We start from the raw sequence: 26,423 nt of genomic DNA, 5'->3' as shown, positions 1-26,423 counted from the left end.
ATTACAATAGGACAAAATTATTTATATATCTAATATGTCGCTTACAATAATATCCGTGGTTGCAAGGCAAATTTAACAATAAAGTTGTTGTATACATAAATATACCAGTAAATATCGGTTAGAGATATTCATGTGCATATTTCAGGTGACTTTGAATAATAACCGTTACGAATTGTTTTGAAAATTATGTCCTTTTTAAATGATTATCACTAGTATCAGGTTTCTTACCACGGTATGACTTCTTTTTATTTTCCCGATATTTCGGAACGGTTGCACGCTCCATGGTCACGGGTTGACTCAATGTCCTTTTTTACGTAAGATTCCATAATTTATTAAGATAAATAGGTAGTTACACTTACAATATAACGTAAGAGAGGTTATTTTTAATAAATATCTGTCTAGGGAACCAGGTGGAGTCCTAATAGTCACACACACAGCACAGTGTTGTGTATTGACATAATGTACCATAGACAATAGACAATATATGTCACACTGCGGCCCGCCGTTCCCGCCATAACGTCACGAGACAGTGGCGTGAGCGGGCGTGTATCATACGTGTACGCGAAGCCACAAACGTTGTTTTATTGAGCTAACCCTGTACAAACGCCAGAATGGCGAGCCTGCCAAAGAACGTGAGTAAAATTAATAATATTTCACGGTGTAGTCGCGTTATCAGTTTTGTTTCAAAAGAAAAAAGAAATGAAGATATGTACCACGATTTCAAATGATTAGAATCCATTCCATTAAAGCATATAAACGTAATATCTGCATATTGGAAGTATGTGTTATGATTTCAAGTGATTTAAGTCTATTTAGATAACATATATATAAACATATTATCCGTATGTCACCGTGTACTACATTCTAGTCGTATTCTATTAGCTCGAGAAATGTATACAAAGGAACTAACACCGTTGGCGAAACTAGTAAAAACCCAAGTGCCTGCTAATACTTACCAAAATAAATATTCTAGCTGTTGTGTAGTCGGTACTGCCTGTACTGATATTGCTGACTTGCATTGTAAATTAAGTCATTTAAAGAACTACAAATTACCATGTTTACCTACGACTACACCTAGTGTGTGAGTAACTGTACAAGAAAATTGATAATCAGAGTAGATTTGATGTTTAAGCAAAATAGATCTTGAAAATATATTTTTTTTTAAATTAAAATCAAAATGTGTTTGATTGTTGAGTAACTTTACATTATTAATGCAGCAGGGCAAACCCTTTCTTTCCCAATACGACATGGTCTGCAAATCGCATTTTTGTGTAAGCAGCAGCTCACATTTGGGTTATTTTAAATAAATATTTTTCTCACTATATTAAAATACTAATTACAAACCCAACTAACCTAACCTAATGAGTGGTTATTCTGTCCTTTCTAAATCTGTAATACGATTATCATTAAATCGTGGTGTTGGAAATAATAAAGTACAACCTACATCATTTAGAAGTAAAAATGTTTCCAACAAATACAATATTGGTAAATCCGACTACACAACAATAAATAGCGCCTGTAAATATTGGATAATTAGAGCAACAAATATGAAGGAGTGAAAGCTCCATGAGTGCCACATAAACTGGAAATTACAAGTGATGTCCGCTTAGGCAATCGATATGATCAAAAGCAAGAAGGATCGAAATGTCTTTGAGTTACTCATAGACAGTGACTATATCTGTTTATGAAATTGACAATGTATGTCGACGTTCGGTCCTATATTATATCGACGGTCCAGGGATACATGTGGTTGGTATAAAAAGAACACTCACTTCATTATAATATTTATTATAAAAACTACACGTTACAAGAGTACACAACAGAGTGCGTCACCAATCGATGAGCGACCGCATATGCATATCTAAGTATGAAACGCTTACGTACATACACGTACGGACAACGGCACATCAGACTACACATTTTGTTCAAAAATCGCCTCCAGTGCAACGGAACAAGATACGTCAATGTGTAGCCTGATGTGCTGACGTGTGTACATACAACATATTGTTGTAGTATAAAATTTAAATAAAAATATATGTTACCGGGTCGCAAATAAAATTGTATGTAATTAAGACAATATGGTATTTAGATAGTTATATTTCTTGCAATAATCGGAGTCGGTATAAACCATAACTTACTAGTGTTGTTTTAAAAAACCTATTGTGTGCAATAGCAATTAAGTACATTTTCATATTGTATGATTACACACTAAACAAAACACAACACTAAATTGAGCTCAATCAGTATGCGCTCAAATAACTTGGAAGCAGATTGCAAACGTATATGTTTACTCCACTTTCATTTAGCAAAACAAAATCCCGGTTATTTTCTCTTTGATCAGTACCTACCTGTACATGCACGCCGTACACCTGTATAATATAAACTTGTACTTAGGCACAAACAAATGTGTTATCTCAATTGTTCTTATCGACAAATAGAAATGACACACCTGAAATTATCAATTAGGGAGGATGTTCTGTACCATTACAGATGTGGAAAATAAAAGTTTAATTCGTTTTTATTAAATATGTCTGTAATAATGACAATTAAGCAGTACAATACACATCATACCCGTCCTTACAAATTTAATGCCGCTTTTATTGTTACCTAGATCTTTAAAATCGGGTTAGCACTAACTTCGGAAATGCGTTTCGTGTGTTTTAAATTTTTCCTGTAAAATTGTCATTTTCATAATACCGCTTTATTCGGCTGGGGCACCGATAATGTTTGCATAGTAATCATGCCGCCGATTCTTTGGGGGAAACAAACATGGTGACTTTGCCAAGATCACTGGGATCTTTCCCGCGTGAATTCTGAAGTTTGTCCTGTTAGAGCTTAGGGACTCAGTCATGACCCTTTGGAAGCTTGATGTAAGAACCCATAACTCCTGTTTTCTCTTAAGGTTGTTGATGACTTTGACCCCACTGGCGAACTGTAGAGTTTCCCTGTCTTCGGCGACTTGGTGGAAATTCCTTTGATTGTACTCCGTGGCAGAATTCCAGCACCAAATACTTGGCGGGTCCATGAGTCCGAAATACATGATACCCTTCCGATCCATTGCTTCCGCAACTGCTTGATTTGGTCGCTCATCCGGGAATACCTGTAAAAAGTAGGTATCTAAGTAAACAATTCATATTTTGGGTATTAAGACTCGGCTTTTGATATTTTTTGTAGGAGCAGAACACAGAAAAGATTAAAGATAGAAAATGTCTTTGAATTTAAGTTATAGATATCATCTTTCTGTTATGATTGAGGTCATTTCCAACAGGACCCGATAATGAATAAAAATATGAAGTAGGTATGGACATTGCTATGATTAAAAATAGAAGTAAATTTTGTTAAAATTAATTATACATAGGAAATGAAACTATTTTTCCGGATTTAAATCGCGTATATTTGTTTTTTCAAACAAACCAAATATACGCGAAGGTTGAAAAAACAAATATACGCGATTTAAATCCGGAAAAATAGTTTCATTTCCTATGTGTAACAATCGCGAAAACCTAAGAACTCGAAAATTAATTATAGTAAATAGGTGTTCAGATATTGAGTTGTGAACAGCAGCCCGCTGCGCCACAGCATTATAGTAAATTTTTAATTTGATGTCGTTATAAGTTTTAACATGTAATAAAGATGGTAATTGTGGAGGTAGTGAGGCATAAATATGGTCACGGAATAACAAACTAGTGGAGGTGTGACGTGGACGTTCTATGTATGTCTATCACAACCAACGTTGCTATGCGCTAACGCTCTCGTGAGGTGAACATGTGCTTCACTACGTAAACCAAAAATATTTTGAGTGAATTATGGTTTATTGTTTAGTTATCTCGTATGAGTGTACCTTAACTGGATTCGCACAGAACTATTCGGTTGTATTTTTATTACACTGACTTCTATAAAGTAACGCCTGTATCTATTATTATTTGGACACTAGTATTTCCGTTAGTCATGTTCAACTTACCCTGATAAGTTTAGGGTCAACGTTAGGATCTGCCAAGAAACTATCATTTTTGAGTACAGATGTCCGGACCACGTTTTCTGTGGTGGAAGCAAAAGCATGGAAGTAGAGGAACCGATCGGGATTACGTCTCCATGGGGACAACGCCATGCCCAGTACTCCGTCCATTAGATCGAAACTCTCACCTGAAAGTAAATTTAAACACAAAGTATAGCGTGTACAGTGTATTTTACGGAGTACCGTAAAACCACGTATAACTAAGCTTGATTAGAATGACAGGTGGGTAAAATTAAGACGACATAACTTTACAGAAGAGGTCTACTAATATATTTTTTTAAACATCAAGAATCTATTTTTAACCGACTAAAAAAGAGGAGGTTCTCAATTCGACTGCACGTTTTTTTGTATGTAACGCGATAACTCCGGCCATTTGAGAATCGATTTTGATGATTTTTTTTGTCAAAGAGGGTACCTCAGAAGTGGTCCTATTTAAATTTGAAGAAAATATTCCACCTCTAAGGGTGGCAAACTACCGGATGAATGACTTTTGATATCAGTTTTTTATTACTCTGTACTTAGATTAATTCATTACACATTTTAGATAAGTCCACAAATTATTGACACATAGTTCACTAAAAATACGTGGAAATACTATTATCTTTATTTTCACAACTTAAGGTAAAGGTAGGGTAAATAATAACGCACACACTCAACATAGCCTCGCACTAGGGAAACCCTGTGTCGCGGGTGTCATGGACACACACACAGACAAACACAAATTACACCCGAACTCCATGGAGGCAGTTAAGACGATGAAATTACGTCTGACGGAAAAAAGAGTCTGTGATGGGACACTCATCCAGTCGTGAAATGATATGGCGGAAATTTTTAAATTGTGTCACAATGTATATCAATACTATTATTTTGTACAGCTCGGTTACATATACGGGAATTAAACTGAAAATTAACAAACAGTCACCACGACTATTCGCCATTATTCACGTGGCGTATTAATGAATTGATTTCAATTGTTGCCATGATATACATATATACACAGACAGCGCATTCGCTAGATTTTGACGACACGAGTCGTTTTGTCACGAGTTCGATCCCGGCTGGGTCAGTGTAGAAAATCTTTTATATTAAAATAATTATTTATTTATTTATTTTCTCTCAACATACAAGGTAAATTATATAAACGCTTCCTGACTTGGTGAGTTTTAACATTAAACCTTATTTGCGAGGGACAGATGCCTAAGGTAGGTAGATATAAAGATTCATCAAGTCCCCTTTTCGCGAAGAGTATTACAATTAAGTTAAACTCAATTTTTCTATTTTCAATTATTGTCTCGGGTCTGGGTGTTGTATACTTCACAACAAACTATTGCGAGCCAATGATGTTGTGGAATCTTACCGTCAACGGTGACCTTCGCTCGTGTGGGGAACGGATAGAAGAGGCGATGAGTGAGGCGCCAAGAGCGATTTCTCGCCACGTCGACCACTACCAGCGCGTAGGCAGCTACGTCTGCTACGTACACATATGTATCACCGCAGTCGCCTGGTGTTACATCCACCACCTAAATTAATTGTAATAACACTGTCATTAGAAAGAGGTAAAACTTATGGCAACAAATTAATGTGCAATGGTTATAGAGGTAGACAAAAAAAAGTTTATTCTTCCTGATGTACCAAGTACCAACAAGAAAAAGAAAAGTGCATCAAAAAACGGTTTACTTAGTTGTTTCTAAGGACCAATAACTCAAGATGACTGTTAATCGCAATGCAAGACAGCACATTTGAGAATTTAGTAGTATGTCCTCCAATTTATTAAAGCTATTCGTATGTTTAGTAATAAAAAACAAAGTAACTAGATGGCGCTTATTGCACACATTTTTATAGATAATGCCATGTTATTTTATTTATTTTATGATTGGCTCCATCTATTTATTTATTTATATATTTAGTTTGTACAACTTACACTTACAGTACTTATAAATAAACATGTAAGTCATAGTCACAAAAAAAACGTTGAGTCGATCACCGGCCAAAGATAGGAAGCGGAATTTGGATCACAGAGCTTTGGGCGGTGACCGCCTCCAAATAGTAACTCGCGGGCGTTCAAAGGCGCTCGCTAGGTATATATGTCTACCTATATATTGGATACGTATTGGTTTAGTACGAGTTAGTTTCGCCCGTGGGAACTAGATGGCGCAATGTTAATGAAAACCACAAGATGGCTATTTATGTATACTGTAATACTCGTCTACGAACTGATGTGAAATGCGGACCTCATCTATGGCGCGGAGTTGCGGACATAATTCTCCTAAGCGGCTCTCTCCGTCTCTTTCGCACTCATGTAAATTAGTCGGCCAAGTGATTTTGAATTGAATTTCCTTTGTCTTACAATTAATTATCATTTAAGTATTTACAATGTAGTATGTACATTTTTTTATAATAAAATGTTGATCAACCAAAAACCCTTATATTCTATATACGAAGCTGAACAACTGTACAATAATGGACCAACTTAGTAATTTGAAAAAACACCCATACAAAATGTTATACAGCTGTTTAATATCGTGTGTAGAGTTTTTTTTAACAAACTACGCATTTAAAAATAATAAGATTCATGCGAAAATATAGGGATTTACGGTACTTAAACGTATTCGTATTTATCACTGCGTCTGGGTCAATGCTGCATATAGAAAAAAAAGGTATAACAAGCAATATATTATACGTACATGCTACTACTCAATTGTATCCATGTTTACAATTAAGCTTAAAAATATACTTTGTTTCACTATATAAATAATAAACCACGATTAGAAATATTTATCCATGTTTTCGGATAAATATCGAGTAAAAATGGATAAATATGGATATTATTTATCCATACTGAATACTGAGTATTTATCCCAATGATATTTATCCATGACCCATCTCTACACGGGATGTCGCCATCCTTCTTTCATTTTCTATTTATTGAAACTAACTTAATGCCGTAACTATAACCTAACATTTAAACGCCAGGTTACCAGAAATAAGTTACTTATTGTAACGGTCGCATGCAAAAATAATCCAAGTGACAAGGCGTCAGGTTTGTTGATAGTACCAATAGGAAACTTGCGTGTGTCTAACGGTGTATGGAAAAATCTTATGTACGGATCTTGCTTAGCGTTTATGCCAAATAGGGAATGGGGTGTATGAAAACCTCCTCACACGATGTATTTTTTTCCTATCCTGTACCTCTAGCACACTTTGGGCAACAATCAGAGAGTATCTTACGCGCATTAACAAATTATTACACCACCATGGCAAGCATTATTGCGTATGCCATCGACACCTTAAGAAGAAGACAATGCTAACTTACTGGAGTAACAAACACTGACTGTTCATTATAAACAGACTGGTTGAACCGGTACCGGTAGACGAGCTTGTCATTGTCGAGGTCGAAAGCCAACAGCTGTGGAGGACAGTATTCCGTGCGGCCGATCTTACCTGTGTCCATCACCCAGAGCCTATTGCATTCGTCTATCTGAAATTGTGTACATTTGAATTTTAATTATTGAATACCATGGGTATATTCGTTTTATTTTGCGTGAAATTATCCCACTAGTTTGTTATAATTGTTAATATAAAGATCGGCTATAATACGTTAAATTAAGTCATTCATAAACTGATTTTTAATTTTGTAACTTAAATTAGTAATAATGAAAAGTTTTTAATTATAAATTTTTGATTGTATTTTAATTTTGATTTAATAATTTTATAGTATTAAATTTTGGTTTTGTAATTTCAATTTACTGCTCATAATTATTTAATTTTATAAATTTTAGTGACATGTGGTCAATTCTGACACTAGTTTTTAAGTTTCTTTACTAACAAATATTATGGATTGAGAATGGCTAAAATAAATAAATAATTATTATTCTAAAAGCCGAGACACTTGGAAAAATTTGTAAGCCAACTCAAACTGTAGCTCCGCCGGTAAAGCGGTGGCCTTGTAGTGCTGGTTTGGCACAGGTAGGTTCGATTCCTGTTAGACGAAGAAATTTCTCTTTATAATCGATCTTTATATAATTGGTTGCTGAGAAGCCATATGCGTGTCAACCAACATGATGATAGTTTGCGAAAATGGCACCTAAAGATTTTTTGATAGGCTGCAGTGCCACTCAGAGCTTTAAATCTTAAAAACTTGAGGGGCACAGCCACTGCGCCTGTCACCCTCAGATATAAGTTGACAAATCCCATGTGCCTGTAATTTTTAAAATATATGTGTAGCAAGTTATGACCATTTGTTACTTTTATATATGGCCGCTATTTCTTCAAATCTACTTTAATATTAGAGTTTAATTAATGATTAAACGAACTTACCTAAAGTGAAGTTCTATCATAATTATACGAAGCGCCTCGTCCGAAGAGATTAGTAATTGAAGATTATGTAGTACTTGTAGTAACGCATAGGTACCACCACTCTGCATATAGTTAGGAGTTTTTGTTATATAAAAAAATATATATATAGATATGTTGAGGGTACACTTTCACAGCAGCGCCATCTTAGTTCGTTATTTTTCATATAGTTTAGAGCCCTGCATTGATGTATATTTTCAGAATGATTAGTATTGGGAGCGGTTCGCTTAGGGCGGCAGGGAATTAGTTACTAATCTCTTCGGACGAGGCGCTTCGTATAATTATGATAGAACTTCACTTTAGGTAAGTTCGTTTAATCATTAATTATACTCGCGCCTCGTCCTCGAGATTAGTAATTGAAGATTATGTAGTACTTGTAGACTTTAAGAGTATGACAAGACTAAAATATCATCAATGATAACGGAGGAATAAGTACAAGATAATTTAATTGCATGAAACATTTTAATATTGTACGTACAATTTACCTAGGAAATCGAAAATAATGTGTATATTTGTTTATATTAGGTATAAATTTACTTAATTAGTATGGCACTGAATAAAAATAAATGCAAACCAAAAAGAATATTTCTAAACACAGCTTAGATAATAATGTGTTACAATTTATATACCGATAGTAATTAAGTACCTATTAACTGAAAACTTAGTTATTCATTATAATAATTAATACAGTTGTAAGTGTGATCGAATTTGATCACAGATCGAGTAGTTTACTCTAAACTCTGAGATGAAATCAAAGTCCAAAAATGTAAACAAAGGTGATGCCGTTACAAAAAATATTCCACGAATTGTGGAACAGTGAAAACGGCTAAAAATTAATGCTAGATGTTTTATATTATTTATAAATTGTGTGCATGTACAAACAAAATATTATCGAATTATATTTTTTATTTAAAACACCATAATTAATAAGATAATCTCAAAAAACTGTTTCTTGTGGAAAGATTTTTTATCCTATTGGCAATGTTTCGGGGATGAACAACCTTTGGTTGTCCTTAATGTTTATTCGATTTTTTTTATGTATAAACACAAATACTTATAAGTAGAAGTGTGAATAATAAATTGGATAATTGTTATTAGTGTTAATATTATAATGAAATGAAAAATGAAAAGTCAGTATTTGATCGATAGCGATGGATAACGGGTCAAGACGTCGGGTTGCATCCCCACCAGTGCATCACCGCGATTTTCTTCATTCGGTTTCTGACGGCTGTCGTTATCGAATGTGTCCCTTGCTGTGTATGCGTCATATTGTTGAGTTTTTGTTTTTATTGTTGAGTTTTCGTTTTGTGTTATTTTTTTTGTCAAGTTTTGGTTTTACTCTGTTGTTACGTTTGTGTTTGCTTGCGTTCGTGTAAACATAACTACAATGGAGGCAGAACCAGGTCCTTCAACAAAAAAAGACACTCTTTCACCGCCGAAAAAAAGACCACGCCTTGCAATGTCTGTAACCGAGAAGGTTATGGTAATGAATGTCTACAAGCATACATTTAATACCTGGCCACAAAATGAATATTGGTCTTTGTGCAACTGTGCCAACAAAACAGCTGAGATTCTGGGTATAACTTAAAAAGCCGTCCGGAGAATAGTGATGGAAAATCAAGCTGGAGAAGAATTTAAATCGCCCGAAAAAAGTGGGCCGAAGACCGATATACTAAACAAACTTGATGAATTCACCTTTTCTGCCATTAGAAGAAAAGTACATGAATTTTTTTATAGAAACGAGAGCCCGACAATTAAAAAGGTCAGTATATTGTACCGGAATTATTAAAGATAATTATCTGAATACTAATTCAAAATAAATCAATAAGATTCTAAAGATTTGATGAGAGTTAAATTAACTGGTATTTATCATTAATACAAGCAATCTGTGCTAATATGGTTTGAAACGATTTGAAAAAAGGAATGCTGCTAAATTCAAGATTATTTTATCTCAGTCTATTCAGTATTAAGTTTTTTAATGTTTGTATGTGTATTTTTAGATAGTCCAAGCTGTAAACGACGATTCTGATCTGCCTGATTTTTCATCCTATACTATGAGAAAAATGCTGAAACATTTGAATTTCAAGTATGCTACTCGCACGCGCCGCAGTTGTTTGATTGACCGGCAAGACATCGTACTGTGGCGAAAACGATATTTAATGACGATCAAGCAATATCGCAATGAAGGGAGATTTATATATTATCAAGACGAAACTTGGATTAACGAAGGTAATTTTCATTCCCGTTTAGTCAATGACATTTATTATGATATGGAATAAAAAGAAAATTTTGATCGCCATTTTGTTTTTTAATGTTTCATAGATAATAATCAAGTAATTGATCATTGCTTTATTTGCAGGGCACGTGATTAAGAAGACATGGGTTGATACGAAGATCAAATCGTCAAGAGAAGCCTTCCTCGAAGGGCTCACAACAGGGCTAAAAAATCCAGCAGGAAAGGGAAAGCGATTAATAATATCACACGTGGGCAGTGAAGAGGGTTTTGTAGACGGTGGTTTGCAGATTTTCGAATCAAAAAAGAAAACCGAAGATTACCACGATGAAATGAATTCCGAGCATTTCGAGGAGTGGTTAAGGGGTATTTTACCGAGATTGAAAGAGAACTCGGTTTTAGTTTTAGATAATGCCCCCTATCATTCTCGAAAGCTAGAACAGACCCCTTCTTCTGCCTGGCGGAAAAGCAATAGGTATTCAAGAATGGATGAAATCAAAGAATATTACATTCGAAGACAGCATGGTCAAAGCTGAACTATTAGAAATAGTCAATAAAGAAAAATCTAATTATCAACAATTAGCCGTGGAAAAGTTGGCTGCTGAACACGGTGTCACCATTCTGCGACTGCCCCCTTACCACTGCGAATTAAATCCCATCGAATTGGTTTGGGCGCAAGTAAAGGGGCACGTTGCTAGGAACAATAAGACCTTCAAAATGAACGAAGTGAGACAATTGTTCGAAGAAGGTCTACAATTGGTGACACCACAGAGATGGAGTGATTGTGTTCAGCACATAATAAAAGAAGAGAACAAAATGATGCAGCTAGACCATCTTATCGATGACGTATCGGATACTTTTATAATTAATGTTACTGATTCTGATTCAAGTACGTCGAGTGGAAGTGAATAAAAAAAAAAAAATACTCTGGTCTTTTATTGTTAAAGATCAAGGTTAAATTTGCAAAAAAATAGGATCAGATGATGTAGGTACTCAATACTTTATTGCATATCATGTATTTTCATGTATAATAGTACCTATGCCACAGTTTTTGTCCTTTAATGTTAAAAAACTAATTTGAAAAAGTATAAAGCTTGTAGGTGGCGCAAAAGCTTCCACCCGTTATTTTTTCATTTCTAAAATCTTTCTTTGTATGTCAAATAGCGAGAACAATAGCAATTACAGATAACATTATACTAACATCTGTCCTGTCTTTGTACTCTCTTATAATACCTTTTTGAATAATAGCGAACAAAAACTGATAAGCTTTTGTTTATACATGAAAATACGTTATTTGTTCCTAATTTGCCTGAGTAGTTTTTACTCAATACTAAAAGTCAATATTTAACACTTTAGCCACTGATATAGAAAACATAGTTTATGTTCCCAATATAAAGAATATTCTAAGAAGTTTCTTTTGCATAATTTTCCATGGGCCGTGACCTTTCTCATTTCCTGGTATTTTTTTAATTGAAATTATTTTATGACACAAAATGTTTCTAAACAGTTTTGTAAATTGTTCAACCCAAAAGGGTAATAATCAATTATAGTTTATTAGTCACAATACAGTGGAACCTGTTAATAAACGAACGTGGAAAAAAAGGTTTATGGTCTATGAGATGTCACTTTGACAGCTGGTGTTGTTTGTTTACATTTTTGGACTTCGACTATATCTCAGACTTTAGTGAGCTTTTAAGAATTAAATAATTAGCTAATGACATTCGTGATACTTAAATTAATTTTGATTTAATATCGATAGTGCTAAAGAAGTTTCGTCGTTATTAACTATAGATCTCTGATAGAACCTTGCGAAAGTGTTGAAGTTTCCGCTCCAACCCGCGGTATTACGGATTGTATCGATCGATGCTTACCCCGCGGGAGAGCGCACGCGAGGTGGCGGCGCGGCGTGCCGTGTGCTGTGCGCGCTGAATACCGTAACGTCGATGCCACAATCGCTAGGTGTGCGTTTTATCCAACGGCTGAGCGTTTGGGTACCTACTGGTTTATGCGGACATATTGACGGATTTTCTGTGAAAAATGGTAAGTATAAAATAGGCTGCTTAGAACCTATTTTAGTAGTTTTTAAAATATCCGGGATTTTATTAGTATATGTACTGGAGTCATTTGTATATTTTTAATATTAATTTTTGAAAAAGTTTGAACCCTGTGTGCGGTAATGAGAGCAAGTAAGGTAATTGTTTTGTTCGAGAGTAGTTCTAAAGACAATTCTATATTTGGGTACCATTCAGTTACTCGGTCTAAGACGCAATTGGTATCCCAAGTAACGTTATATTTAGGTTGCGGTGGTCGCAGACGAAATACGCCCTTAAAAAACCTCTGTAGCCTGTCGTCGTTAGATATTGTCGGGCCTAGTATCAGGGACAGAGCCGATCTACAAGAGTTTAAAGTTCCATATTGACTTCCCTGGTCATACATTTGTGTTAAAAAGTCTATCACAGATGGTACGGAGGTGGTATAGACATTAATAGAGTTATTTCTTCAGAAGTTCCACCATTTTCTAAGACAAACATCGTACTGTTTTACAGAGTTTGGCGACAGGGATGCCAGCATAATACCTAGCGACGATGTGGGTAAGCTTCTTCTTGATAGCGCGATTCGCACAATAACCCTGCAACCAGGGTAATCGTGCTGTGTATCGAGCGGGAACTGGAATGAGATATAATAGATAATGAGATTAAGGCATTACTTTGTGCGGAAAACTCTAAAGTTTCCGAAACGAGAAGAGCTTTAAACATGGGGTACCATGGCTGCGTTGGCCATAAAGGTACAATCATAATACCTTGTGCTTCTTCTGAAAGAATTTTTCTGAGACATTTTATAATTACGTAAAAATATAAGTTCGACCATGGGACGGTAAAAGAATTTATTGCAAAAGCATCTGGGTCTTTGTGCCAAGAGATGTATTTGGGGCATTTTTTATTTATGCGACTAGCAAAAAGGTCAATCTCTGGACAGTTGGAAACGTGCGTTATAGATTTAAAGGCCCAGTCTGCTAGCTCCCATTCGACGTCAGGATGAACCCTTCTTTTACAAAATCTTCAATTGTATTGCCGCAGGACTTGATGTAGGAAGCAAATACGAATAGCTTTCTTTCCTCACACCATTGCCAAATTTCTCTCGTTATTTGGGTTAGGTGGGGATATTGTACACCTCCCATTCGGTTAATATATGATAGTGCGGTTGAGTTATCTACCCGCAGTAGTACCTCGCAGTTGTAAAGGTCACGTGCGTAAATTTGAAGAGCTATGAAAGCGGCCAATAACTCGAGATAATTAATATGTCGTTCTCGTTCTATGTTAGACCATTGCCCGTTCGCTGTATCGCTGTCACAGGCCGCCCCCCACCCCGTAGTTGAGGCGTCGGAAAAAAATCTGTACGGAAGACATCGCTGCGAATGCGGTGATGCGAGTTTTGGATGTTTTGTAACCACCAATTAATGTCAGGGTGGAGCGAGTCAGGTACATTCATAAATCTATTGAAATCGTCATGACCTTGAAGGTTCAGAAATTTACAACGCTCCATTTCTTTTGTATAAAGCCATCCGTATTCTATGGCTGGACACGCTGACACTAATAATCCAACAAGCCGCGCTAGTTGCCTGATTCTACAACGTTTTACGTTTAGGAAACTTTTCAACTCTGATTTAATATGTAATCTCTTTTCCGTGGGTAGACTTAATCGAAGGTGATGTGAGTCAATCACCATACCTAGAAATTTGCATGACGTAGAAGGTCGAAGCATGCTTTTTTGTTCATTAATAATGAAACCGAGTGAAACTAAAAGCTTTTTAGTTAAATCTATGTTTAATAAACATTGGTGGAAGGAATGACCAAACAGGAGCCAGTCGTCAAGGTACAAGGTAGAGAGGAGACCCGCGGACCGCAATAGTTTTACAACAGGTTTCGTTATTTTTGTAAAAACGTATGGTGCCGTGTTAAGACCGAACGGTAAAACATTAAATTCATAGGTATTTCCTTCAAAAATAAATCGTAGATATTTCCTTGATTCTTCGTGTTTTTTATTAATAAGTACGCGTCCTTCAAATCAAGAGTAGCCATGTAACAATCTCGAATCACTTGTGATAAGTGCCCACTGTTTATAAAAAAGAGATAAACGGCGAGCGTACTTAACTGTATTGAATATCGGCGGCGCGGTGGCGGATGCGCGTGCGACAGCCTCGATGAGTGCGCAGGCGGCGGTGGTGGAAACGGCCCTCGTGGAGCTGAAGGCTCACGGCTCCTCAACGGTGCCTGTGCTGCTGCCGGCCCCTGCGGGCTTGTGGACCAGCCTTGCGGTTTAAAGAACGCGTTACTGTAGATTTCAATCGTTTCATCGGAACTTGTTTATTTGACTCAGCTTTTAATTCCACGCCAGATTTGTTTACAGCCTTTGCAGTTTTTAACGTCTGTGCCAGATTTTCACCGAAGAGAAAAGTATCCACCTTCGTGTTGACGAGGTGTTCTTTTAAATCTTTCTTTAAAGAAAACAATATAAAATTCCTCCTTGTCACACTATCCGCGTGTTGTATGTCACATAAAATGCGACTGATAGCGATGAGCTTTTGTAATAAGTCATTATCTTTATTGTTGGAATTTAGTTGCATGGTGAGAATTTCACCTAAGCATGATAAGGCGGTCGCCATTTGTTTTTGTTTAGCTTCGATGCCTTTGTCTCGTTTTGCGATGGTTTCTGGGACCGCAACTTTTATCTCCAGATTAAGCTTGGGAGCATCTATATGCAAGCAATTCGCAGGAATCGGATATTTAGAAATAAGTTCTTTTCGAATTTCTTTGGTAATGCCCTCAGTTGCTCCGTATTGGAAGCGAGTAGCTATTTCCTTGCGAATGTCTGTACCGTACTTAACGGTAGATAAAGGGTCATCACCTAATATTTGTAATATGTCCGTGTCCAAAGTTGCTGGTTCTTCTTCAGTTGATTTCTTTTCTTCAGTGTCAACTGCTGACGTATTTGGACCTTCTTGGGGCAGGACATCATTGGAGTTTGAAGTATTCGTCATTGTGCTGGTAAGGGTCTGCTGATCTTTATGTGGAACATCTACAGGTTCATCGTGTAGGACCTCTAATAACCAGTCACTTGGCTGCAGAACGGGCACTGCTGAAAACGAGTATCGATACTTTGATGGTAGGTAGGTACATAAGTACGTAGTAAGTATATAAATATGCGCTTTGTTGTAAATAACACAAATAGTTACCATGTTAATTTAATCGTTTGCACAAAACGTGTCGAGTAAGCCCCAATGACTACTCAGAGTGCATGCTTGTTGTTAACGTACATACGTTAAAAATCGAGATATAATTACATTATATGGTTTCACATTAGTATATACGCGTGTGAACAATGCATAGTATCAATATGATTTTGAAATTCTCTGCATTGCCAGAAGATAACGATCGTTATCGTCTCAACAGGTTAGGTAAACAATCCCCAACGGATTGTACGCCAACCGTTAGATTTATGCGCCGAAATAGTCCCAGTGACAACTCGGAATGCATTTGAAACCGTCGGTAAATATATAATAATATATTTAGGTAAATACCTGTTTCAGTCTCGTTATACGGTGTCGGTATAACGTCCTCCTGAGTTGGCGAACTGCGTGCCGAATCACTTTCACTTTCATCACGAATTTTTCGTTGTAACTTACGTACTTTATGCATTAAATAATCTAAATCTTCTTCGTATTTCCTAGAACGTTTACGTTTGGGCATTTTTACTAATAAAAAACAGTAAATGACTATAAAAGACACGAATAATAATAAAGTGGCTTGAGTGGTCGGGCACAAAATTGCGAATGAAAAATAGCGAACTAAGATGGCACTGCTGTGAAAGTGTACCCTCAACATATCTACATATTTTTTTTTTATATAACAAAAACTCCTAACTATGTGCAGAGTGGTGGTACCTATGCGTTGCTACAAGTACTACATAATCTTCAATTACTAATCTCGAGGACGAGGCGCGAGTATAATGAAATGTATACGTTTGAGAGCCATTATATAGTTTAGAAAAGAATTACAGATTTAGTGACAGCTCTGGTATTTAACTTTAATGTTGTAATGGCTTTTTATTTTGCTAATATAACTTAAAACGAGTCTGCTGAGAACAGATCTATTAACTTTGGTAATACAGTTTAGTCTTCATGCGTGAAAAGCCACACTTAGAGGTGGAATATTTTCTTCAAAATTAAATGGGACCACTACTGAGGTACCCTCTTTCCAACAAAAAAAAATCAAAATCGGTTTTTAGCATTATTTGTGTTTCACATGTTCGACGTTACTTACCGCAGTCCTATATACTGACGTTATTCCTTCGCAGTTCTGACCTTGATTTTCGTGCCAGGAGTAGTCAGGGTATCCAGAGATTTTGCCCTTCTCGTCCACTGTGCCCAGAGTTACGGGACGACCTTCGCTGAAGCGAGTTGTCGTTACAAAAATTCGTGGCGATAGAGAGTCTGAAATTGGATAAAGTGTTTAAACTGGTTGTTCTTGAAGTCGTCTTCACAAAGTCACAAATTCATTGATTTCGGTTGTTATTCGAAATTTTCCATTTAATTTTTAATTTAATTTCCGGTTGTTATTCCTGAGTGTCTCTCGAACGATTTAAATATTACATCGCGTCACTAAATTGGTCCGTACACAAACACGCTAACGCTGGGTAATAATATGGCGCTACCGTCTAAGTGGAAAAGACACGGAACTAAAACCGAGCGTAGAATGTAACATTTTCGTAACGAAAATGGTCTACACACGAGCAAGTGTTCTTATTGAATTTCCGCAGCGCAGCGATCTCTGTGAAACTGTAGGTTTATTTACTTTGATGACTTATTATAAAGTTAAATTATTTATCAAGTAAATTGTACAATTAGGAAACTAAAATCAGCAAATTCCGTACTTGTTCCCATTATTACCTATGCTGTAACCTTTGTTTTGACAAACGTAATATTTCGGCACTTCTTAAGTTGTCGACTATCACTCCTTTTTATGGGTGCGGACAGAGATAATGTCAACAATTACAGGCCTATATCGGTACCTATTGCCAGTGATATCTAAAATTCTGGAAAAATTACTCAATAAAAAATAACTAAAATATTTAATAAAAACAATATATTACCTGTAAACTAATTAGGTTTTCGACATGGAAAATTTGCGGAGGATACAGTAATATCGCTGAGTTCTCTAGTTACAGAACAGTTTGACAAACGTAAGAAATATTTGTCAGTATTTTCGGACTTAAGAAAACGTTTGATACCGCCTCTCTCTCCATACTAGTACACAAATTAGAAAAGATAGGTATAAGCAGTACTTCACTTTGTACATATCACTGATTATTTGACAAATGGGAAGCAAACAGTGAAACTAGATAACTTTAACAGTGGGTACGAAGTGATTTTATATTGCGTGCCCCAAGGTAGCGTTCTTGGTCATATAAATGACCTATGTGATATTCAGATCAAGAACGCTAATATCTTCTCTTATGCTGCTGATACGGGCATTGTATTCACTGATAATCTTGGGATGCTCTGAAGTGTAGTGTGGAACGGGGACCGGAGCGTGTAAACAGATGGTGAAGTAACAATTATTTTACGTCAAATACTAATAAACAAACGACATCTGTTTTAGTGCAAATAATGACACTCAGCCGAAAAATAAGTTTTACGTAAAGATTCACAATTGAAAACCCACAGGTAACGCTCGTAACTGAACATTTTATAATAAAAGTTGCACAATCAAAGTATTTGGGTGTTTTTGTGGACCAGCGACTCTGTTGGTATCCACACCTGTCATGCCATTAAAAGAGTAAGAAAACTTAATTGGATTTATAAAATACTAAGCTATGTAGTGCCAGGATCAGTTGCTGGTCTGCAAAATTCGTCTAGGAATTTAAGGAAATATACGTGAGTTTGGTTCAATTAGTATTGATTGATGTATTCCTGTATCACCCCATACAGGAATACATCAACCGATACTGATTGAACCGCTAAAACTCGTTTTCTTGAGTTGGAACGCGCAACGCAATTCGATTAAAATAATGTATTTAAAAAAAAAGAATATTTTTTCACTAGCAGCTTGTATGAACTATAACTATACATCACTCAATCTGTACTCACACAACATAAGTCTCTAAAATATGATCTAAATATTCCGAAGAGGAAAAGGAAAGACACTGTGGTACAAGTATCCAAAGTAAATACAACATTTGTAAACAGATAATTCAACAAGCGATCGGCCTGTACAATTCGATTCATAAGGAATTAGAAACATACGCCAAAACTTATTGAGGCTGCAAGAAACTTATCTCAAAATGGTAACAGTCCAAATCGTACAAGGAAACGAAGATGTAACGGAACACTTGGTTTAAAAACACTAATCTTTTCGTCTATGGCAACAGGTTAAACATACACGTGCTCGCATGCACGCCTGAACGCCTGCCCCCTCCCACACACGTACGCACGCATGCACGCACGCACTCACACACACACACGCACGCACGCACGCACGAACGCACGCAAGCACGCACGCGCGTACGCACGCAAGCACCGTTGAAGATTCAAATTAAATTTTAAATTCTAATCTAACTTCGAAGTTAAGAATTGTTCATTTTGAAATTGTTTGGAAATGCAAAAAATTAAATTTAAATTAAACACCAAAATTGCAAGTTACAATATTAAATGTGTATTTATAGCTATGGAAGAGTGTTACCTCTTGGCATAGGCTTGATAAGCTTAATAGGAGGCTACCATCCACTGTTAGTGTAAAGTTAATTGTATTACTGAAATAAAGATTTATTATTCTTATTTTAAGTAAAACTCTAGCAAATAGACAGAGCACATTGTCCGATTTGTTTACCTTTCAAGTGACGCGTTCTAAGTTGACAAGTAATGTATTTGCGTGGACATGGTCTTTTAATAATATTTATACATGGTTTTAGGGTCTTCAATAGCTTAATATAAATAAAATAATGTTTTTGTAGGCTGTGTATATGCTTCAATTAAATAAAGTTATTCAATGAATAAATAAGTCCACTTGTTTGTGACTCACCCTTTCTATACTGCACATCTACGTCAATAGGTATTGACTTCCCCGGCACATAATGCTGTTTGGTCATAGCAATCTGCTTGGTTTCTTCATCAGGGAAGACGAATTCCATCTCAGCCCATTGATTAACCATCCTTAGGTTGCTTTCGGCGCCAAGTTCTGGCCAGAAGCACGCCAGGCAGAAGAAAAATATCTGGAATCCGTAAGACATCTCTGCCTCGAACCTGTTGAGGAAAAAACAAATTTTGCTGTCAATCCAGTTTATAAGCAATTATTACAATTTGTTTTTACTTTTATAAAATCAACCTGAGTTTAATAAATATCAAACACAATCGATTAATGTGTGCACACGCCGTATACGGACACACACGTTAGCATAATCTCGCGGTACACTCGTGTTGCATAACGCTAGTCGTCTCACGCGCCATTTATTATAGAATCAAAGCAATCGTTCGGTGTTTAAAAAAATACATCCAATACTAGACATGTTCATTGCTGTGTTTGTGGTAGTTTGAAAAACAGTCACCGATGTTAATTATTTGTCAAAGAGGACTGCATTTGCGTCCGCCATCTTGAATCTTTCAGTCAGTCACTCAATCAGTGTAACACAGCGTGTATAACCGCTCACGCGATGCGCTCCTCCTACAGCAAAATGGCGGCTATTTGGTTTCGCAAAATAGAAAAGGATTCAGTTTAAATACAAGTTTTTATAATTAAAAATTTTTACTTTGCATTGCTAAATAAATACCCTCTGTACTAACAACAAAAACATCTCAAATAAAAATGCAGTAATAAACCGCAAATCCTGCACTTAAAAAGCACTAATGAAATTTTTGGTGTACTTGGATAAATATGATAATATTCCGTTTGAATGGTTCTAACGTTTACCATGAAATTACTTCTTAAATTATTATATTCAGGGTAAACTTAAAAAACGCTACTTACGGTATGTTTTCAATAAATAAACACCGAAATCACCAGCCCAAAGAACACACACGATTGTCGTGACGTATTTTTGAAGGTGTTTATGTTTTTTAAATGACATTTATGGTTTGCTAGAGTAGTTACCGAAATAGCAATTAAAATTAGTTCTTTTACTTTAACTTCGATATCCGATAAATCGGTATAAAATCATCACCGGCACCTCTAGGTGTGGTATGCGTCTACGGCTGCATGTATCGCGTGAGCGTGTATGCAATGCCGCATACATGGATATCGTTTTGTCGCATATAAAATCCAAAAATTCAGAGGTACGAGTCCGGATTCTAATTCGAAGTTGAAGTGCGATAGCGAATCGGTTTGACTGGCCTCCCAGAAGCGGGTCTCACCAGTTAAATTGAGGAGGCGCATATATCGTGCAGAGATATCCGGGACACTAAGTACAAGATACCAGTACGAAGTTTTTGCATCTATTTTACAGTGACTTTATTGCATTATTGTTTATACCTGGACAATGTCTTCGGCCAAGAATGAGTTACTTGAACTCCAATCTATGCTCATTCTCGAGCTTGAAAAGCTGCATAGCAATTTTACGAAAGATCCTAAGATAAGAAAAACTGAAGATTACATTAAGAAGAGATTAGAGACGTTAGATGGAGTTTGGGAAAAATTTAAAGACAACAACACAATATTGGAAACAGACAAAGATAGGACACATGAATATTTCACAAAGGATGTGTTTGCGGCATATCAAAATTATTATAAAAGGACTCGTGATATGATAATGGAATATGGGAAACCGAACGGAAGAAACAAGCAAGACGAAAAAATTCAAGTAGACCTGGAAAAAGTTCAAGACTATTTAACTTTGCAAAGAACAAACTTCAGAGCGTTTTGTAGAGTCACAGACAATATTGATATTGACTCTATCCATGAGAAATGGGAGTTGGAATACGAGCTGAAAAATTTACGAATTCGCTGGAACAACATTGAAGATTTACATTTGAACATTGACAACATTCTAGACGGAACTGATGCGGAATATCAACATCAATATATAGAACTGGAAACTTTATTCAGATCTATGAATAAAGCCTTAAATAAGAAGCTGTCTTCTACCGTTCATTTGCATCTTTCTACCCCCAAGATTGATATTCCTACCTTTTCTGGCAATTATACTCGGTGGAATACATTTTTAGATTTATTCAAGGAAGCAGTGCATAACATCCCGCTTTGAACAAAGTACAAAAAATGCAACATCTCAAAGGCAAGCTAAGGGGCGAAGCGGAGCGGCTCATACAACATTTGCATATTTCATCTGACAATTATGACTCTGCCTGGAAGATATTAAATCATCGGTACGATAACCGTCAAGTACTTTTCACCAAACAGATGGAAACCCTACTCAATCAACCTAACGTTCAAAAACAAAGTTCCATGGAACTGAGACGACTTCATGACACTTCTATGGAGTGCATACATGGTATATACAACATGGGTATCGACACTTCGTCTTGGGATCCGGTATTTGTGCACTTAATTGCAAAGAAATTAGACACCGTGACGTTCAGCGATTATATGGAGGCAAGAAAATCACCACGCGATGTACCAGACTTGGACGAATTCATGAAATTTTTGGAAGCAAAATTTATTGCATTGGAGCCGATGAATAAAAAAGAAAAGGAATCGGTATCAAAATGTTCATTCAAGACAAATTTTGCACCGAAGTTCAAGCAAACCTACAATTCTAACAAACCTGCATTTGAGAAGCGAAACACTTCATACAATAAAACATTTCATGTTTACTCCAAACCTGCAATTACATGTCCTATTTGCAATAAAAATCATAGAATATATCAATGCAAAATATTTGTGAATATGACACCGGACGCAAAACTTCAAGCCGTTTCAAAATCAAACATTTGTAAAAATTGTTTATATGTGCATAAATATAGCTGCAATTCCGAGAAACGCTGCAAAGACTGCAATATGCCACATAATACTTTATTACGTGAGGCAATTACTGCAATGAATAAGGGAGCATCGACCTCGAACAAACAAAATTCCCTGCAGAACGTGCATGCTAATCACGTGGCCGGTGATGATGACGAAATATTACTTGCAACAATTCAAATGCAATTACGGGCGGCGGATGGTACTTACACCACCATGCGCGCACTTCTCGACCAAGGTTCGCAAACAACCCTCATAACAGAGAATGCAGCACAAATACTAGGGTTGAAACGACATAACATACATGCATCTGTATCTGGTATAGGTACCTCCCCTAACAAGTGCAAAGGAAAAGTCGAACTGCATTGCAAATCACTCTTCAACAATTATGAATTCACCACCGAAGCATTAGTAATGACAAAAGTCATTAACCGTTTGCCAAGTATGACTTTTAAGAAAAAACCGTACGCGCACATCCAACATCTTCAGCTTGCAGATCCGGACTACAATATAGCAAGGCCGATTGATATTCTATTGGATGCAAAAGCCTACGCAGAAATCATTATGGATGGGCTGTTAAAGAGTTCAACCGATCAACCAATAGCACAACAGACGCAGATGGGCTGGATTTTGTCTGGTTCAATAACAAAATCATTCAACTGTCATGTGGTGATCAATAACATCGAAGATATCAGCAATTATTGGGAGTTGGAGGATATCACAGAGACAAAAAGACAGTTAACTAAGGATGAACAATTCTGCGAAGACTACTACACCAAAACGACACGTCGCTTAACAAATGGGACATATGAAGTGAGATTGCCTATGAAAGAAGGCTTTGAAAAGCAATTAGGCCAATCGAAGCCTACGGCCGTTGCACAATACATGCAATTAGAGCGCAAGCTAGCGAAGAACCCACAGCTAAACGAAAGTTATCATGCATTTATAAAGGAATACGTTGCCATGCACCATATGAAAATCTGTACAGATAAAAGAAGTACAGAATGCTATCTTCCACACCACGGAGTGTTAAAAGAAGATTCTACCACCACAAAATTACGAACCGTTTTTAATGCATCGCAACTAACATCGTCTGGCTATAGCTTAAATGATTTGATGGAGTGCGGTCCTAAGTTGCAATCCGATCTGCAGCTATTGTTATTGAGTTGGCGAGGTTACAAATATGTTTACACAACGGACTGCGAAAAGATGTACCGTATGATTTGGCTCCATGAGGAGGACCAACACCTCCAAAAGATCATCTGGAGAGATCAACACAATATTCTCAGAGAATATCAACTTTGCACTGTAACATATGGTATGAAAGCGGCCCCTTTTCTCGCTATTCGAACATTGCAACAATTGGCAAACGATGACGCATCATTGTATCCGTTAGCAGCTGACGTTCTGAAAAATAAATTTTATGTGGATGATCTTTTACATGGTAACAACAGCATAGAAGAGGCAAAACAAGTCCAACGACAGCTCATCAACATGCTACGCGGAGCTGGTTTAAATTTGAGAAAGTGGTCCAGCAATGAACCGAGCCTCCTTGCTGATTTAACTCAAGATCAAATCAGTTACAAGAGTGTCAACTTCAACGAATCTACATCAACAAAAGCTCTAGGCCTGCATTGGCACCCCCTTTGCATTTGAGAGCAAAATCAATCAAATTGCAAAGCAAGACACCAAGCGAACAATGCTGTCGGATATTTCAAAGTTAAATGACCCACTTGACTGGCTTGCTCCAATTACAATAAAGGCGAAAATAATGTTTCAACGACTATGGACCAATAATACACACTGGGACGAACAATTGTCTCGTGATATGCAACACGAATGGAATCAATTGCGCGAAGAATTGAAAAACATCAATTCAATAAGAATTCCAAGATGGATTGGTGATCTTGAAAAGGGTTGGCAACTTCATGGGTTTTCCGATGCATCTGAGAAAGCATATGCTGCTTGTGTTTATGCAAAAACATTTGACGGGAACGGAAAACCAATAGTCCGTCTCATTGCAGCGGAGACAAAATTGGCACCACAAAAAACAAAAGCCACACTCCCACGTTTAGAATTGTGTGATGCTGTCTTGTTATCAAAATTGATGAACAAAATTATTGATTCATTGCAGACACGTGACAACATACAAATACATGGGTGGACTGACTCAATGGTGGTATTGGGGTGGATACATGGTGACACTGCAAAGTGGAAGACATACGTTGCAAATAGAGTGAACGAGATTAAGAAAATTATGCCGCCAACATGTTGGAATTACGTCAAATCAGACCTGAATCCCGCCGACTGCGCCACGCGTGGACTGACACCGACCCAGCTGAAGTGCCACCGTCTCTGGTGGGAGGGACCGCCGTCGCTTATTGAGAACCTACAACCATCTCAATACACATACGAACTGCCAGAGGTTGAAATTAAAGTGAAGAAACATATCTGCACGGTACAAATTAAAACTTCACCCCTTATAAGTGAACTTATAAATAAATGCAGTTCACTGTCTCGGGCGGTGCGCGTCATATGTTGGGTGTCGCGTTTCATAACAAACGCACGCGGTCGATCGGATAACAATGAACTTACAAACGCGTCCTTTCTAACAGCGATGGAAATTGGAAATGCTACGAAGATCATAATAAAATCAGTGCAAGCGGAGGTGTTCTCAAAAGAAATTGAAAACATAAGAGACAAAGGGCATGTCTCTCGGAAAAGTTGCATTGCAAATTTGAATCCCTTTTTGATTACAGAGGGCATCCTGCGAATGAAAGGAAGATCACATTTTTGAGGGAGGGCGCCACCGTCCACGATATAACATCGATCCAGTACATATCGTCTCCGTAAAATCTTTAGTTACAAATTTTTAGTTACCTACAAGGAGTAAATCTTATTTAATATATATAATTTAATAAATATGAGAACAACGCCATCTATGGGCGAGTACTAACCAAGATAAACAATACAATTTTTTTGCCACCTGAGGCGCCAGTAGTCGTATCGTCAAATTGGTTCGTCTACTCACCGCCACTCAGCGCTAAACATGGCATCAGCTCAGGTACCTGGCTATCTTATTCACAGTACTCCACTTAGCCACAACCAAGAAAACAATGTTACGCAACGGATGAAACGAAATGATAAATGTAATTTACCCACCAGCAATTCATTTGAATTATTGTCGAACAATGATGATGGAGAAGAAGATTCGATTCAATCAAACTCATCCACCGCTCTCTCATACTCATCTCTACCCAATATATCCACACTACGCAAAAACGTGAGTTGCCCGGCGCTACAACTGAACAACGACATAATTGAGGATTTAAAAGAAAGAATCCGGATACTTGAAGCTAAATTAGAAACAACTGAAAATGAGCTACATAACCAACTATCAGAAAATCATGCATTAGAAAATAAAATTTCAATGTATGAACGCAAAATCGCCAAATTGTCACATATTTGCCAACCAACGCACAAATCTAGGTGCACGAGTTCCAAATCCAAACCGAGAGTTCACAATAAAACCGGATTTAACTTCTCTAAACAAAACCCGGATAACAGTGAGGATGCTATCTCGATGCCTAGCAAAAAAGTAAAGGAAAACAAAAGGATCAATGGATCCCGTACAAGCTCCCGTAACCAAACTCACGCACCATTGAGTATTACGGGGAATCCCAACATAAATAAGACTGATTCACTTACCACTAACCTTAAGGACAATATATGTGTTCTAAGCTCTAATAATTATGATAAAACCCTCTCTACATTCGAAGATATGCTGTCCGAACAATATAACATTATACATTACCTTAAATCGAACTGTGGAATAAAAGAACTCTTATGCGATATT

At 36.8% G+C, this 26,423-nt stretch overlaps 2 protein-coding genes across 3 annotated transcripts; one reads left to right on the top strand and one right to left on the bottom strand.

Annotated features, from left to right (window-relative positions):
* Positions 1-2,583: 2,583 nt before the first annotated feature.
* Positions 2,584-19,894, bottom strand: LOC113238702 (protein yellow-like). 2 transcript variants are annotated; one of them, XM_026475538.1, is made up of 6 exons: positions 19,679-19,894; positions 16,922-17,091; positions 7,329-7,493; positions 5,373-5,535; positions 3,962-4,143; positions 2,594-3,100 (listed from the first exon to the last, which is right to left on the bottom strand). In XM_026475538.1, the coding sequence occupies exons 1-6, from the start codon at positions 19,884-19,886 to the stop codon at positions 2,702-2,704; spliced, it is 1,287 nt and encodes a 428-aa protein (XP_026331323.1). In that variant the 5' UTR covers positions 19,887-19,894; the 3' UTR covers positions 2,594-2,701. The 2 variants fall into 2 exon arrangements, with proteins under 2 accessions (XP_026331324.1, XP_026331323.1); XM_026475539.1 differs by lacking the exon at positions 7,329-7,493 and having other exon boundaries at positions 2,584-3,100.
* A 1,971-nt stretch (positions 19,895-21,865) lies between these two features.
* LOC113238704 lies at positions 21,866-24,223 on the top strand. The gene has a single exon (XM_026475541.1). The coding sequence runs from the start codon at positions 21,866-21,868 to the stop codon at positions 24,221-24,223; it is 2,358 nt and encodes a 785-aa protein (XP_026331326.1).
* Positions 24,224-26,423: the final 2,200 nt, after the last annotated feature.

The sequence above is a fragment of the Hyposmocoma kahamanoa genome, unplaced genomic scaffold, assembly GCF_003589595.1.
Source record: "Hyposmocoma kahamanoa isolate Upper Pololo Valley unplaced genomic scaffold, ASM358959v1 97604, whole genome shotgun sequence".
NCBI lineage: Eukaryota > Metazoa > Arthropoda > Insecta > Lepidoptera > Cosmopterigidae > Hyposmocoma > Hyposmocoma kahamanoa.
This window is presented reverse-complemented; position numbering and strand designations above follow the sequence as displayed.

What these genes read in the sequence shown, in the direction of transcription:
- LOC113238702 (XM_026475538.1), bottom strand. Translation starts at nt 19,886, where the DNA reads ATGTCTTACGGATTCCAGATATTTTTCTTCTGCCTGGCGTGCTTCTGG. An exon ending in AGATGTGCAGTATAGAAAGG is followed by an intron (nt 17,092 to 19,678) that starts GTGAGTCACAAA and finishes ATCCAATTTCAG; the next exon opens with ACTCTCTATCGCCACGAATT. An exon ending in CGTCAGTATATAGGACTGCG is followed by an intron (nt 7,494 to 16,921) that starts GTAAGTAACGTC and finishes ACACAATTTCAG; the next exon opens with ATAGACGAATGCAATAGGCT.
- LOC113238704 (XM_026475541.1), top strand. Translation starts at nt 21,866, where the DNA reads ATGCAACATCTCAAAGGCAAGCTAAGGGGCGAAGCGGAGCGGCTCATA.